The sequence below is a fragment of the Andrographis paniculata genome, unplaced genomic scaffold, assembly GCF_009805555.1.
Source record: "Andrographis paniculata isolate CXL003 unplaced genomic scaffold, ASM980555v1 Contig66END, whole genome shotgun sequence".
Taxonomy (NCBI): domain Eukaryota; kingdom Viridiplantae; phylum Streptophyta; class Magnoliopsida; order Lamiales; family Acanthaceae; genus Andrographis; species Andrographis paniculata.
In genome coordinates, this window is record NW_026137602.1 from 4,368,913 (window position 1) to 4,385,427 (window position 16,515).

At 34.6% G+C, this 16,515-nt stretch overlaps 3 protein-coding genes across 11 annotated transcripts; all 3 read left to right on the plus strand.

The window, feature by feature from the left end:
* Positions 1-336: 336 nt before the first annotated feature.
* LOC127263204 (probable plastidic glucose transporter 2) lies at positions 337-5,544 on the plus strand. 9 transcript variants are annotated; one of them, XM_051292230.1, is made up of 17 exons: positions 337-514; positions 821-938; positions 1,130-1,244; positions 1,342-1,409; positions 1,491-1,623; positions 1,762-1,861; positions 2,124-2,236; positions 2,371-2,464; positions 2,713-2,866; positions 2,951-3,094; positions 3,193-3,270; positions 3,392-3,476; positions 3,720-3,834; positions 4,688-4,731; positions 4,840-4,975; positions 5,175-5,208; positions 5,409-5,496. In XM_051292230.1, the coding sequence occupies exons 2-16, from the start codon at positions 872-874 to the stop codon at positions 5,178-5,180; spliced, it is 1,452 nt and encodes a 483-aa protein (XP_051148187.1). In that variant the 5' UTR covers positions 337-514; positions 821-871; the 3' UTR covers positions 5,181-5,208; positions 5,409-5,496. The 9 variants fall into 9 exon arrangements, 6 of the variants coding, with proteins under 6 accessions (XP_051148187.1, XP_051148188.1, XP_051148191.1 ...); XM_051292231.1 differs by lacking the exon at positions 5,175-5,208 and having other exon boundaries at positions 338-514; positions 5,409-5,544; XR_007841388.1 differs by lacking the exons at positions 5,175-5,208; positions 5,409-5,496 and adding an exon at positions 4,033-4,244 and having other exon boundaries at positions 339-514; positions 4,840-4,856.
* On the plus strand, positions 5,440-8,025 carry LOC127263205 (protein PLANT CADMIUM RESISTANCE 8-like). Its single transcript, XM_051292237.1, has 4 exons — positions 5,440-5,596; positions 6,509-6,601; positions 6,667-6,876; positions 7,755-8,025. The coding sequence occupies exons 1-4, from the start codon at positions 5,440-5,442 to the stop codon at positions 7,847-7,849; spliced, it is 555 nt and encodes a 184-aa protein (XP_051148194.1). The 3' UTR covers positions 7,850-8,025.
* A 1,799-nt stretch (positions 8,026-9,824) lies between these two features.
* On the plus strand, positions 9,825-14,823 carry LOC127262974 (probable CoA ligase CCL8). Its single transcript, XM_051291858.1, has 17 exons — positions 9,825-9,999; positions 11,074-11,243; positions 11,363-11,536; positions 11,623-11,824; positions 12,120-12,208; positions 12,287-12,356; positions 12,472-12,524; positions 12,628-12,735; positions 12,847-12,945; positions 13,031-13,123; positions 13,199-13,276; positions 13,357-13,461; positions 13,772-13,862; positions 13,940-14,013; positions 14,119-14,298; positions 14,378-14,431; positions 14,600-14,823. The coding sequence occupies exons 1-17, from the start codon at positions 9,840-9,842 to the stop codon at positions 14,645-14,647; spliced, it is 1,848 nt and encodes a 615-aa protein (XP_051147815.1). The 5' UTR covers positions 9,825-9,839; the 3' UTR covers positions 14,648-14,823.
* The last annotated feature ends 1,692 nt before the right edge of the window (positions 14,824-16,515 follow it).

The following is a 16,515-nucleotide window of genomic DNA, read 5'->3' on the forward strand; positions in this document are numbered from 1 at the left end:
TTCAAATCCTAACTCAAAATCCAAACCCTCGAACAAATACAACCCCGTAATAGAAAGTTTCGCAAGGATGGCCGGTGGCGTTCGAGTAGCGATCGGTTCCTACATTATAAAAAAAGATTTAAAATAAAAATTTGTAATGTTTTGTCTTTAAACGAATTAAAATAATAAAATATATAATACGGTCAACTCAGTCAAATTTATGAATAAATAAATATATACCGGAAAGGGGGACGGACCAATGCACCGTGCCACGTCAGATCAGGGCCCTCTCGAACAACGTCCACGTGGCACAGGTGCAAACGCATCGTCCTTAAATTTTGCTTACGACCGACTCGCTCCCCACCCGCGTCTTTGCCTCACGCGCCGGCGAGCTCCATCTCGACCCACTCTCCACTATAATACGCTCGAAGGCATCCACAACCCCCAGCTCAGGCCGCCCCTTAACCGACATCGTGCTTTTCGCTGCTTCAGATTCTCTGCTCGATCGATCCCATTCTGCATCCTGCATTGAGAGGTAATGTAAATGATATTGTGCTTTATAAGAAACTGGAGAGCGTGTTTAGGTATGATTATACGTGAATATTCGTGCTCTGCATGTGGAGCTGTACATGAGTTAAGATTGGATGGTGCGTGTGTTGAAATTACGTTGATTTTGGAAACACGGATGATCGGATGCCGAGCTGCTGCTGCTGTTGGATTTGGATTTGGATTTGGATTTAGTTTATTTCATGGAGATTTTATTTCCCTGCGCGAGCGAATTGTTTTGAAAAAATTTGTGGAGTTTGGTCGCGGTTTCATTGAATGATAATTGTTTCTGCAGATTCGGATTCAATGTCTACGGCATAATCAAGAAACGCAAGAAATCGTCTCCATGTATAAGCGTGGATTTACGAAAGATCATATCAGTGACAGTGATAGTGAGAGTGATGTTGATAGAGGTAAAAATTTAGGTACCACATTATCAATGAGCATTTTGTGTTTATTTCGACTATGGCTGTTTAATTGGTATGGATATTTACAATGCATTTACAATGGCCTACTGTTCACCTCTATTAATTCAAATGATTGTGGCTTGTATAGATGGATATGGTATTGAATGGCATTATGACACTGTATTGTGGAATTTCAGACAGGTTGTTACAAAATGGATCGTGGAAAGATGCTGGGAATCCTTCATGGAAGCGTCCCTTGCCTCATGTTGTGGTGGCAACTCTGACATCATTCTTATTTGGCTATCATCTAGGGTGTGACTGATCTCTTTTGATATTTTTCCTCTTTGGTTGCTGTTAAGGTGAAACAGAAGACTTATCTAAGATTAGGTATTTTCTTGGACATTTTCAGGGTTGTTAATGATACATTGGAGAGCATATCTCTTGACCTTGGCTTTGCTGGTAGTACTTTGGCGGAAGGTGCTCTGCTCCCATTTGAAATGTTTTTAGCTTATGATTTGTTGAATCTTTACTTGATGAGAGTCCTATTGTGATCTGAAGGTTTGGTGGTGAGTATATGCTTAGGAGGTGCTTTTATTGGTTGTATATTCAGCGGTTCGATAGCTGATGGACTTGGCCGTAGGAGAGCATTCCAGTTATGTGCTCTACCAATGGTAGTTGGTGCTTCCATGAGGTTAACTTTCTCCAATTTGAATTCTTTAAGTGCATTTTTTGATGGAGGAAATCATTGCTTTCCATGGGATTATCAATGAATGGAATTAGACAATTTATCTAGTGATCTAGTTTTGCTCTTTTACTTTGCAATTTACAGTGCAACAACAAGTGGACTAGAGGGTATGCTTCTTGGAAGGTTCTTAGTTGGAACTGGTATGGGCCTTGGTCCTCCTGTGGCATCTTTGTATGTATCTGAGGTATGATTTGTATAAATGATGCAGACACTCTTTTGAAAATGTTAAAAGCTGACTTCTATTTTCAGAACAGGATTATCTACCATTTCATCTTCTTTGAATCTTACCATTATCCATTCGGAAAATTGTGTCGCTTTTGCAAGCTTTTGTGGAAAGAAATAACCTGCAGGGGCTTGTTGTAAAATTGAATCATAGATAGATATATAATGATGTGTATCTTATTTTTAGTTTAAATGTTTGTTTAACACACCCTCCACTTGTACAGGTTTCACCAGTGTTGGTGAGGGGCACTTATGGTAGCTTCATTCAGATTGCGACCTGCCTTGGCCTCATGGCTGCTCTGTTCTTTGGGATTCCAGCCAAAATGGTTCCTCGTTGGTAAGAGGCATAAAATGGTTCCAGACAAAATGATTTGCTGTCTATATCTTCTTATATAGTCAAACAGTAGAATACACCCTCACTTTTGTGGTAGTATGCAAGAGATCCGTTGCTTACTTGAACTGTTCTTGCAGGTGGAGAGTATGCTTTTGGATATCTGCCATTCCTGCTGCATTACTTGCTTTCTTGGTTGAGTTCACTGCAGAATCTCCACACTGGCTTTTCAAGGTGCTCCTTACCCTTCACCTCTACTTTTCTGCTTTATATTAGATTGTTCTTATGTAATGTGTTCTTTTTTAATGATCTGTGACTTAAGAACTTGTATTCGCTTTAACTGTTAATCAGGTTTATAACCAATCATGAGTTTTAGTATCTGACAATGCCTACTGGCTGTGTTGGTAATGATTAGGCAATGATCATCATTAGGCTTGGATTGTCTGTTCTGAGCTCAGTTAGATTTCTTCTGATTGGTCCAGAGAGGAAGAACTGTTGAAGCTGAAGAGGAATTCGAGAGGCTTCTTGGAGCGTCTCATGTTAAATCTGCAGTGCAAGAGCTATCGAAATCTGACAAAGGCGAGGAAGTGGAGGCAGTCAAATTCTCAGAATTGCTCCATGGCCGTCATTTTAATGGTAGATATTTTTCATGGATTGTCTGTATTGTGAGCACATAATATTTTTATATAAAATAATCATCATTATTGTTTTATTTGGCAGTGGTGTTCAGCGGGGCCACCCTGTTTGCATTACAACAACTATCTGGCATAAACGCCATCTTTTACTTCTCTTCAACTGTTTTCAGAAGTGCTGGAGTACCTTCGGATATTGGAAATGTATGCATAGGACTGGTGAACACATCAGGTAATGTGGTTGCAGTACCACATACATCTTATTTTGCAAATATCTTGATACTTTATATATATATATATAGCTAGTTTCGATCCTTGTTAATTCTTCAGGATCTGTTGTTGCAATGATTCTGATGGATAGATTGGGAAGAAAACTGCTTCTCATGTGGAGTTTTTTGGGCATGGCAAGTAATCTTTTCCCAGAACTGACAAACGTTTGCACTACATGGATAGCTCCATTTCATGCATTCAACTAAAACTCTTTTATTGCATCCATGATTATATTTTGAATGCTTCATTGTTCAGGCAGTTGCTCTCAGTTTGCAAGTAATTGCAGGAAGTGACATTTTACCTGGTTCTGTTAGGATGTATTTATCCATCATCGGGATGCTGTTGTGAGTATCTCAAGCAACTCGGCCATGGAAACTATTGCTAGAAGCTGATAGCAATAGTTTCTGGTTAACTCATCATTTACTCCGAACATCCACTGAGAATTTATCAAGGAACAATGTTATGTTTTTAGATTAATTTCAATTACACAAAACCTCTTTCTATTTTTTTTTTTTTTCTTCTGAGAAGCCATTACCTAGGTTTGCTCTGTATGCCATACCATAACATCTCTTTCTCTTTATATACAGGGTCGTCCTGACCTTTTCTTTAGGCGCTGGCCCTGTCCCTGGCCTCCTCCTATCAGAGATACTTCCAAGCCGAATCAGGGCTAAGGCAATGGCTTTCTGCATGGCTGTACATTGGGTAAGTGAACTTGGCATTTCTAATTTTTATCATGGAATTCCATGCCATCACAAAAATCAATTTCAAGCTTGTCCTGTGTGTCCCCTATCTGAATTCTTTGATGTAGATTTTCATTTACTTGATAATATGTCTAAGATTTCTTTTTATGCATGTGTGTTTAAATAGAAGTATCATCCTCTGATTTGATTATCTGCTCAGGTGGTTAATTTCTTTGTCGGGTTACTATTTCTGCCCCTCTTGGAGCTACTGGGGTCTCAAATTTTGTATGCAATCTTTGGCTGCTTCTGCTTGACTGCAGTGGCCTTTACAAAGAAGAACGTTGTGGAAACCAAAGGAAAATCGTTGCAAGAAATTGAGATTGCACTTCTTCCAGCTGTTTGATTTGCTTCAATCGAAAATAATTTAATGAAGTAAAAAGTTTTGCCTTAGTATGATGATATTTCATTCCTCTTTAGTTAAACGTTAAGTAGGCATATTGTTTCATTCTTCCACTTTATGTGTGTTCCTATAGAAATTTCAGTACAGTATGATGTATGAATTGCTTTTGTGGTTGAGTAGTGAAAGACCACAAGGATCAATTCATATCTAATTTTATTATTTATTTTGGAAAAAAAAAATTGTTATCATTACATGTTACTTGCATAGGGTCTCTTCTCTCTAACTTGAGAGGTTTATTAATCTAAATCAGCCCTAAGTTCAGTTCAAGTTCTTTTTGTAGCTGCAAGAATTGGATCTTCACTTCTATGAAATGTTTTGAATAAATGGAAAGAGAATCATAGAGTTTAAGATGGTATATAAACATGAATCTGCTGATTTTTGCATTATGGAGTCTTTTCTGGTTGGATTTCTTCAGAATCAAAAGCTACAACATTGTGCTGAAGCTATTGGTTGGAGAAGGTATGGTGTTCGGTGAAATGCTTGCTTGTATATCTTAAGAACGTCGAATTATATATCATTGATAAACACTATCGCAGTCTTGACATTGAGATTCTTCTTTAAACACAGGATTAATTTTGTTATTAGAAAATACTGTAAGATGGAAAACAATGTTCCATGCTGTGGAACTGATTTTCTTGTTGCTCGAAGACTCCAATCTTCCCTGCAGGAGGAGAACAATGCTGTATTATTTGTACTTCGATCGGTAAGTTTTTTATCATTTTACGGGTCTCGTTTAAGCACTTTTTCCATTCATGCACTTCTTCTCTTTACATTGCTAGGCAAATTCCACATATATGCAATAGTGTATATTTCTAACACTGGGTAGCTCTTCCCAATGTTCTTTACCATGTGTCTGTTCCTTGTTGGTGTATTATTACGGTTATTTCCTTCGATTTTTACAGTGCTGACAATCTCAAAGGCAAGTTGCTTGGAAAGGTTATCTTATTCTCTTCTTTATTGCCTATTGCACATTATAAATTGACTATTGATTCATTGACTTTAGAAGTAAATTAACCAACTCTGTTGACATTCTCTAGGTCAACTATGCTTATATTATGAAAACCTTATCTAAAGCATGGTTCGATCTTCACGACTAAAGCTGCAGCGTTTCATATTTGTTGTTTATCTTTAAACAGGGTTGAACTCTTGTGAAATCTTGAGGACATAATGGGTAGAATCCAAGTTTCTGAGCCATCTGAATCCCCAAGTCCTGGTCATAATGTGGTTGGTTCTTATCCTCAAAATGTCGCAACGGCTCCATCTCTATCTGTCGGAAGATCATGGAACAGTGGATTGTTCGACTGCCACAACGATCCTACTAATGGTACAATTTTCTTCGTCTCAGCTGATTTCACAATCGAACTAGTTGCCTCGTCATTTGATGTTTAAATAAATCTCCTGGCACGTACAAACCTGTCAAGATACCTCTACTCAGTTTGTAAGTGTTGGTTTATATATAGAATAATTAATGATTTGAAACCCTTAAATTTAAATTTTAAGGTGAATTTGTCAATTTACCAAGTTGGAATGTTCTGGGTTTGAGTCCCACCGCCCCCCTCCCCTCTCTTTGGTCATAGTCCCAGTACAAGATTTGTATGTAACTATTAGTAATGGTAATTTAACAACAAGAGCTGCATTTATGGATGACAATCCATTTATTTGAGGTCGGGTTCAATTATTTGGATGTTTGGTTGGGTGTAAGTTGGGGTTTTAATAAATTTTTGAGGGTTGGGTCAGGTCTAGGGTTTAATAGTAGATCCAACTAGGACCAGACCTGAATCCAATTGATTAAAATAATAAATTTTATTATTTTTTCTATCTTTAGTTTTCATTTTCAATTTTATTTTTAGTGGTGGTGGGGCGGAGGTGTTAAAAGGCGCTATTAGTGAAAATTATATCTGTTGTACATATATATATTTAATATATTTACTTTTTTTTTTAGTAATTTGTTGAGTCAAACTTGTATTGAATTTTTTGAATTTGGCGGGTCTGGCAGATACATCACGGATAGGGTCTGGTACATTAGGAGTACATTAGGGTCTGGGTAGGGTTTTTGATCTAGTAATATACATATGGTAAGGTCTTGGTCTATTTATACTTGACCCATTGTCATCCTTAATTGCATCGGTCCTCTACGAACCATGGTCATTTAACATAGTCGGGAGACGTTATATTCAGCTTATCCGAGATATGTTTGTTTTTTTTACCGTTCTAATTCTATCTCCCTTTCATGTAGCCGTGATGACCGCATTTTTCCCGTGTGTGGCATTCGGACAAATAGCTGAAGTCATGGACGCCATCGAGCCATCCCAGGGGTCATCTAAGCTAAGTAAGCTATCTATTTTCAAACAATCTAACAAACAAGAATCGAAAATTTTACTTCTCCGAACACAGATTGCACCTCCGGGAGTGTCGTGTACATGCTGACGATGATCGTTTGCTTCAACTGCTACATTGGATCGAAATATCGGTCGAAACTGAGGAGAAAGTTTGGTCTAGTCGAAGCTCCATACGATGACGCTGTCTCTCACTTCTTCTGTCCCTTCTGTTCACTCTGCCAAGAGTTTCGCGAGCTCAAGAGCCGACAGCTCGATCCTGCACTAGGTATCGAATTATCCGATTGGCCATTTTACACGTAATTTTTTGTTCAGGGAATGAGTGTTTTGCCTAAAAATTTAAGTTTTTAGGATACACATTATTTATTTATTTATCTACAAATGGGAGTCAACCAACATGTTCCTTCACTGGCAAGGGGATAGACGTCACCAAACTAAATGACAATGGGCAATGATGGGACTCGAACTCGAGATATGAGGCTCTTATAACATATTAGATTTTGTAGAAAAATGATAAAATTGTATTATTATGAAAATAAGAGTACAAATAGGGGTGTCAAAATTAAACCCAACCCGAAAAATCAATACATGTTCGACCTGAAATTTTTCAGGTTCGAGTTTGCGTATTTTGGGTTTGCAAAAAATCGAATCGACCCGAACCCGAAAAGAAAAATTTTGTGTCGTGTACGGTCGTGTTTCGAGTTGACCTAATAACCCGAAATATAAAAATTAGGTTAGGTTTCGGATTTCGTATTTTGGGTTAATCTGAAATTGTTTATTATTATTATTTTAAATATAAAATAATATAAAAAAATAAAATACAAATGAAAATTTTTTTTGGGTTAATTTTTTTTTTTTTTTTTTTTAAATTTTCGAGTCTTTTTCGTGTCGGGTTTGTTCAGGTTTCAGGTGACCTGAAATTATTTCAAGTTAACCTGAATCCGACTTGAAAGAATTTGTGTCGTGTTCGGGTCTAAGGTTTCAGGTCAAATTTCAGGTTCCAATTGACAGCTTTTTTGTTACCCTGGCTCAACTCAACATAAACAAGATTCAAAAACATTAATTGACACCCCTAAGTACAAAAAAAATATATATATATTTACTGGTGAACTCGAGACTAATAGAACGGAGATGGGTTTCATGCAGGATGGAATGGCATTCTTGCTAAACAGCAGGAGATGATGCAGTATGGGACAGAGCAGATGAACAAAGCTCCTCAACCTCAAGCCATGTCCAAGTAAAGAGCCCTTCCAATTCTCTCTTTCTTTCATTTCATATGTTTTGTGGCAATAAAAACATTCAAGAATGTGGGCATTTTATGAACTTGTTGAATAAATAAGTAGTGGTTCAACATTAGGAAATTGGATTTTGATTTAATGTTTGTGATTGGGTTTTTTTTTTATATATTTATTTTATTTTGAGTTGTTTTTTGTTAGAAAAAAATAATGTATTTTATTGAAAATTGAATGATATAAATCTTTTTGCTTTCTCCATCATATCATATGTAATGTTTAGTGTCTTGGAATTGATTTACTTTTGTTCCTTAATTTTTAATATTGTTTTTTACCACTAGTTAATCTATAATAGTGAATCAAGTTGCACATATATTTAATTACCCACTGCCAAAAGATATGTAACAAAAAGATAAATAAATAAAAAGAAAGAAGAAAAGTTGCAAAATATATTTAAATTGACATATAATAATGACTTTGGTTGCTCTGAACAGGTCAGCCTCTGCCCATACATATCCTGAATCCAACAATAATAAAAATAAAATAATAATAATAATAATCATATTAATAAGACACATGCACTCACCTACCTCAGCAATAAAATATATAAACCCGTCCACACTTCTATATACATTTATAGAATATAATATTGAATTATATAGATATACTTCAATTATATAAAAAATTATATTGGATGATGTATATAATGAATTGGATTTTAATTTAATTGTTTTCTTTAGTCCATAATCAACAGATTTGTTTTTTAATTTACTAGATGTGATTCTTATATAAATAATAAAATAATTTTTATATTTGATTTGAAATTATTAATATGCTTTCAAGAGCAATTTAGAATTCGTTTATTTTGATACAAAACTCAGGTTTGTACTATTTGAATGGTGTATTTTTTAAAAAATATATATATATTTTTTATATATTATTTCAATATCAAATTCAAATTAAAATATTTTCAAATCCATAAAAAAAAAAAAAAAAAAAAACCATACCCATAGTACATACGGTCTTACTTGTCACATCTACGGCTACATTTTTTTAAAATTCAAAATATGATTTTATCTAACATGACAGTGCTATATAATTCAAGCTAAAAATAAAATAAATTTTTTAAACAATGTATTAATTTAACTTTTTTTTTACCATATAATTATTCTTAAATAAATATTTTTGTTTACAATATAATAAATTTAAAATACAATTTAAATTTTAACTTAAAATCATAACTAAGCACATTATTTATTTATTTCTATTTTAAATTATATATTACCTCCTTCGTTGTACTCATTTGAGTAGATGGATTTTAAAAAAATTAGATAAAAATAATTTTTGATAAAAAAATAATGTATTTTTACTAAAAAATTAAATAAATTTAGATGAAAATAAAAACTTGAATAAATTTGAAAAACATATAAATAATTAGTAAAACATAAAAATATAGTATTCCCTTGTTACACTTAATTTGTTCATTATTTTCATATATATCTGCCTCACATAAATTGTTTTATAAATTTTAATTATATTTTAAATTTTAAATTTTTTTATTTTAATTAAATTATTTAATTATTTTAATTTTAAAATATAATTATTTTTTGTTAATACACTCAAAATTCAGTGCAATATAAGGGAGTAAGTATATAAAAAAAATGGACCAGAGGTCCAGACATTCTACGCCCCTATAATCTGGCTTTTCGGACCTTAAAGAGCCAACAACAATGGCGGCGGGGTCTCCAAAGCGGAGGGACCCCAACAACGCTCACCTTAACAAAAGTTCACGACGCAACCTACTCACCGCCGCCTTCGACCGTTTTCAGTCATGTGATTGAATGCACGTAACAATCTAACCCCCACCTGCCACCATCATCAATCCTTCTCAACATTTCTAGTCCGTGGGACACCATACCACCAAAATACAATTCAATTTCAGATTACAATCGCACCTAATTTCCTGCCCCGCCCACTGTATTCCGCGTATGTCTATTTAATGGAAAGCCTGTCGCCTACTCGCATGGTCAGATTCAATTACTTGCCGTATTTTCTCTCTTGCACTTCCTCCAATTTTGTCTCGAGGTTTCTGCAATCCTCGTCTCTGTTTTCTCTCGCAGCTACCGTCTCTTGCCATCAAACTCGTCTATTCGCCGCCGGTAAGATTTTCTGCTTTTTTTCTGGACATGGATAGTGAGAGAAATTAGGTTGAGCTTTTGTGCTTTGTGAATATGATTTTAGGGTTTTTTTGTCTTTAGTTTGTGGTGAATCGGAATCCGCCATGGGCCCTGAATCTGAATCATTGTTGTGAGAGAGGCTTTAGTTTGGAGGATTGTGGTTTTCCACCATTTTTTGAAATGATTGAATGCAATGAAAGTGATTGATTTTTTTGATTAATTTCTGTTGATTGAGCTTTTGATAATTAATTTTAGAAAAAATTGTTCACAGAGATCAAAATTGCTGCTCCATTTTTGAAGCTAGGGTTGAAGCTTGATCAGTAATAGCCATTTGAGGACTTATGCTGGATCTTTCAGGCTGTTTTAAACTCATGTTTTGGAAATAATTCTTGATTCTAACTTATCTTAAGATGATCCATTGTTATTACAATATGAATCCAAGATGTGTCTTGTGGTGTGAGAATTATGCTTTAGCTTCTTGAAAATGGTGTTTGCAAAGACAAGTTACTCTTGAAAACTACTACGTTTAGATCGAAGTAAAATTTTACTAATAGTAGAAAGTAGTATTTGATGAGATGTTCTATGAGACAAAGTTAACATTTGATTTGATTTTTGGTTTGAAAAAGTTACTGTTGATGAATAGTGTCAAAATTTCTGAAATTGTGTAGGTAAATAGAGCATTAATTTCGTGTGTGAGTGATCCTAAACCATATGGGAATGTAAAATTTTGGCTCCGTTTTGTTTTGGAAGTAGTAAAAAATTGAGAAATGTATATGATGTTTGCAAGGAAAAAAGAAAGTATTTGATGTAATGTTTTTTGAAAATTTACCATTATGAATAGTACAAAAGTTTGAAAAATGTCTATGTAAACATGGCCTCAAATGTTTAGCCCCTTATTAGTTTCGTTGATTGTTGAGGTGCTGTGTTTTAAGTGCAGTTATCATGTAGATATCGGGTGTGATTTTTTTTTTTATACTCGAATAAATTTTGTGTTCTTAAACTTCTCTGGTGTTGTAACCTTGTGTATTGATTCGATTTTCTGATCTAAATTTGTAGATAAGCATAATAGCCTACTTATGGAGCTCGTTAATGCTGTCTCACTTCGAGGATCCAAATCTCCGGAGAGTATTGCCATAAGAGCTGATAAAAAATGTTACAGCTATCATCAGCTGATCGTGTCGGCGAAGAGGATTGCAAATTTGTTGTTCAACGTTGATTTAAAAGTTGTAAGTCGAAGCGCTTTGTCCACTTTCTTTACACATGTTGAAGATAGTCACATTGATAACCTGTAGAGAAAACAAAAGACGATGAAAATAATCATATGTCAGAACAATTTGTGTTTTAGGGCAATGGAGCTGGAAGAAATAAACACCTTGATGGAGCTAGGGTAGGAATTGTGGCGAAACCTTCGCCCGAATTTGTTGCTGGAATTCTCGGGACATGGTTTAGCGGGGGCGTTGCAGTCCCTCTCGCACTTAGCTACCCGGAAGCAGAGTTGCTGCACGTGATTAATGATTCGGTTTGTATATCGTTCATGTTTATTTTTCTGTATCTATTATGTTGTTTGTTTTAGTGCTTAATATGCAGAATCCGATGCTCGTGTAGGATATTTCTGTGATTCTTTCGACTGAAGAGCATCAAGATCTTATGAGAGATGTTGCTCTTAAGACTTCTGCTCATATGACTCTTCTCCCCGCAGTTCGTGATTTAAATTCAATGTCGACTGAAGATCAGCATAACGATAGGAATGGGGATTCACACGACAATGGATGTTCTCAAGAAACCGAGATTCTTGGTGGAATAAGTGGTATGCTTTGCTCGTAGATCTATCTATGAATCGAGGTGTGTTTGTTTGTGGGTTTGGATTTTTGAATAGTAAAAAGTTGAATTTGAATAGTGATTTGATATGATATAAATAGATATCGATACGATGTTTTAAATGTAAAATTGATTTATAGTATAATATAGAAAAATAAAAATAATTGTTTGAGCTGATATTTTTGGAGGAAAAAAATAATCTGAATAATAAAAATCTCTGATAAAATCCACAAAAGGACGCAACGGTAGATTTTTACTGTTTATATTTTAATTCCTTGAATCAGGGGATGATCCTGCATTGATTATATACACGAGCGGCACAACCGGGAAGCCAAAAGGAGTTGTGCACACACATAAAGGTGTTTTAGCGCAGGTAGTGGGTTTTATCCTTTGTCATGAAGTTCGATTTGTCATTTTTTCAGCTCACAATTTTTGATTATTTTGATTTCAGGCTCAAATGCTGACAGAGGCCTGGGAATACTCGTCCGCAGATCGGTTCTTGCATTGCCTGCCATTACATCATATCCATCTATACGGTTCTATATTAGACTTCGTTTTTAAATTATTGTCTTGCTCCCCTTATCGTTAGATGATTATTACATGCTTAGAGATTTGTCAACCTTAACTTCATCGTACATGTGCACGGTCTTTATAATGCTCTCCTTGCTCCTCTTTATGCGGGTTCATCGGTAACTTCTTCGAATTCTAGTTTTCGCCTGCAAATCTATGTTTAGAGGTTCAAGTTTTGGTATTATTATTTATTCCCGTTTCTTTTTTTTTTTTTCTGAAAAGGTTGAATTCATGCCAAAATTCAGCGTGAGGGGAATCTGGCAAAGATGGCGAGAATCCTACCCGATCGATGGAAATAAATCCGATGATGCTATATCTGTATTCACAGGGGTAAGCCATTTTTTGCACTAGAAATTGTATCTTTGTTACGACGGCAACAAACGTAGAAATTTCTTGGAATAAATAGTTGATGTTTTAACCACTTTTTCGTCGCTTCCGTAGGTTCCTACAATGTATACTCGTTTAATTCAAGGATACAGCGCTATGGATTCCGAATCACAGTATGCTTCTGCTGAAGCTGCTCGTCAGCTTCGACTCATGGTGATTTGATTGTAAAAATTCGATCTTGTTTGATTCTTTCGGTGTTTATGTCAACCTTTTGAGCAACGACGGTTTCAATTTTCAGATGAGCGGCTCCTCGGCTCTTCCTCTTCCGGTTATGCAACAGTGGGAAGCTATTACGGGGCACATTCTTTTGGAACGATATGGCATGTCCGAGGTTAGTGTCCCGACTCTGATCGACGATTCCTATGAAGTTTTTCTCGATTATGTTAACGTTTTTTCTTGTTTCTAGTTCATCATGGCTATATCAAATCCGTTAAAAGGAAAGAGGAAGGGGGGCACAGTCGGCAAACCTCTTCCCGGTGTGGAGGTTAGTATTTTGCGTTTCAACACGATAGCGTTAAACATTAAATGCTAACCCGAAATTTTGAATTTTATCCATCTAAAAAGGCGAAAATCCTTCCGGAAGATGGTAACGGCGATGGGAATGCTGAGATTGGTGAGCTTTGCATTAGAAGCCCGTCGTTGTTTAGGGAATATTGGAAGCTTCCAGAGGTATTTATTCTTTTACTTCTGCTCGAATTTGTGGTTTTAACCACATATTTTTATTATTCATATATTTTTTATTTTTTATTTTTCAAAAATATCAAATCAAATAATTTTATTTTTTTTATATTATACTGTAAATCTATTTTACATTCAAAATATAACATCAATATCTGACATCAAACAACTATTCAAATTCAACTTTATACTATTAAAAAAATCTGAACTCAAAACTCACAAACAAACACCCGTATTTATATCATCTTTTTTTCCTTGTAGTTCGATAGACTATTGAAATTCGTTGATGATCGATTGCCAGGTTACTAAGGATTCATTTATCGACGGCGGATTCTTCAAAACCGGAGATGCTGTTAGAATCGACGAAGATGGATACTATGTCATTTTGGGGCGTAAGCGCGCTTTCTTTAATCCTCAGAAGCCTTTTTGATCTTAAATACTTTGTAATTACGTAATTGGCGTGTTGTAGGTACTAATGCTGATATCATGAAGGTTGGCGGCTACAAATTATCCGCGCTAGAAATCGAAGCAGTTCTTTTAGAGGTTAGAATACAGTAGCTATAAGATAAGACGAGCTTTTGATTTATTTTTTTTTTCATTTTATTCGTTGGAGAAGTAATATGAGTCGATGATTTTCTCGTTTTTCAGCATCCGGCCATTTCAGAATGCTGCGTGTTGGGCTTACCGGACAAGGATTATGGGGAGGCCGTGACGGCTATAGTTGTTCCCGACGAGGAGGTAAAAAGAAAACGGGACGAGGAGGTGAAGCCTGTCCTGACTCTTCTAGAACTTTCGACATGGGCTAAAGAGAAGCTCGCCCCGTATAAGGTATTGCGATTGTTTGTTTGTTTTTTTTTTTATTTATTTGTCGTGCTCGACTCTGAAAGATCGATGTTGTGTTCTTCAGATTCCGACTCAGCTGTTGATATGGGAGTCGCTGCCTCGAAATGCCATGGGAAAGGTCGACGAACTATTCCTTTTATTTTTCTACTTAGAAACTTTTGGCACTATTTATCAACGATAATATTTATAAAAAAATAATAATAATAATAAAATTGCATGGAATACTTGAGTTCTTATTATTTTGAAAAAATTTCAATAAAGTGTTGCATTTGTGTTGTGTGTTCAGGTGAACAAAAAGGATCTGAAGAGAAGGCTGACTGAATGTAAGGTTTAGAAGGCAAGAGGAAAAGTGGGTGAGTGAGTCAGTCAGTCAGTCATGTTTATTTAATTATTTTATTTATTGAATTGAATATTGATATAATATGATAATGAGGTTGAAGTAGCGTTGTAATAATGGTTTTTAAGGGCTTTGTCCGTATGAGAGTTTTTTTTCCACGATTTACTATAAAATATTATTTAAAAAAAATTAATATATATTATTTATAAATTAATTAATAGTTTAATACAAAATATAATTTTTATATTTAATGTAAAAAGAATATTTATATATGAAAACAAAAAAAAAAAAACAACAAAGTGAACAAATTTCCCAGATATTAGCTACCATCACGTTGCGCGAATGATATCATTGACAACAAATCAAATATATATCTTATTATTACTTCTTTAAGTCCATTTGACTACACATTTTTTTTTTTATTTTTATTTTTTTAAAAAAGAGTTTAAATGATCGAAAGTATCTCTATTACTATTATTTTTATTTTATTTTTATTACAACGAAAATTAATTTAATAGATTATTTGATCATACATTTTAGAGTTAGTTTGAACTCTGGTATAATAAAATTTTATATTTTAATGTGATATAAATAAGTGTGGTTGATGTGATAGTTTTATATATTAAATTATAATATAATATAAAAATAAAAATATACTTTCTCTTTTTCGCATTGGAATCTATGTTTATTTTTGGTGCAAAATTTAAAAGATAATACTATAATACTCCATCTCTTTTTTCATCCAATTCTATTATAACCTTCAATATTTATTTTTTTTTGTCATTCAAATATATTCTCACTTCTTTTTTAGTAAAAAATAAAAAAATAAAAAAATCATTTTTACTACTTTTTTTTTTACCAAAAAAAGTAAAAGATTTTTTTTTTTTTTTTTTATCTATTTTTCTTAAAATATGTGTCCGATCAAATGAGCATTTGGCATGACTAGTTTGGGCATCCTGGTAATACTATGATGAGACGAATTATTGAAAATATCAATGGTCATAACTTGTAAGATCAAAGGGTATTAAATACAAATAAGTTTATATGTGTTGCTTGCTCAAAAGGGAAGTTAATAACTAGACCATCACCGACAAAAGTGAGAACTAAATCTCCTTCATGTTTAGAGCGAATTCAGGTGATAGTGATATATGTGGACCTTTAGATCCACCATGCGGACCATTTCGATATTTTATGGTACTTATCGATGCATCTACTAGATGGTTGCATGTGTGTTTATTATCTGCCCGCAATTTGGCATTTGCGAGGTTGCTTGCTCAAATAATTAGATTACGAGCTCAGTTTCCAGATCACCCAATAAAGAAAATTCGTCTTGATAATGCTGGTGAATTTTCATCTAAGACTTTTGATGATTATTGCATGTATATTGGAATTGACATTGAACATCTTGTACCTCGTGTACATACTCAAAATGGTCTAGCTGAATCACTTATAAAAATGCTGGAATTAATTGCAAGACCTATGCTAATGAAATCCAAACTTCCCGTATCTGCTTGGGGATATGCAATTATGCATGCAACAATACTGATAAAATTAAGACCAACAAACTATCATAGCTACTCCCCAGTACAATTAGTGTACAATGAAAAGTCTAATATTTCACATTTGAAAACTTTTGGGTGCGCGGTTTATGTGCCAATTGCACCACCCCAACGTACAAAAATGGGCCCCCAACGAAGATTGGAGATATATATCGGGTACGAATCACCATCTATCATTAAATATCTTGAACCATTAACTGGTGATTCGTTTACGGCTCGTTTTGTTGATTGTCATTTTGACGAGTCGCATTTCCCGGTATTAAGGGGAGAAACTGATCAACTGAAAAAGGAAATTACTTGGAAAAT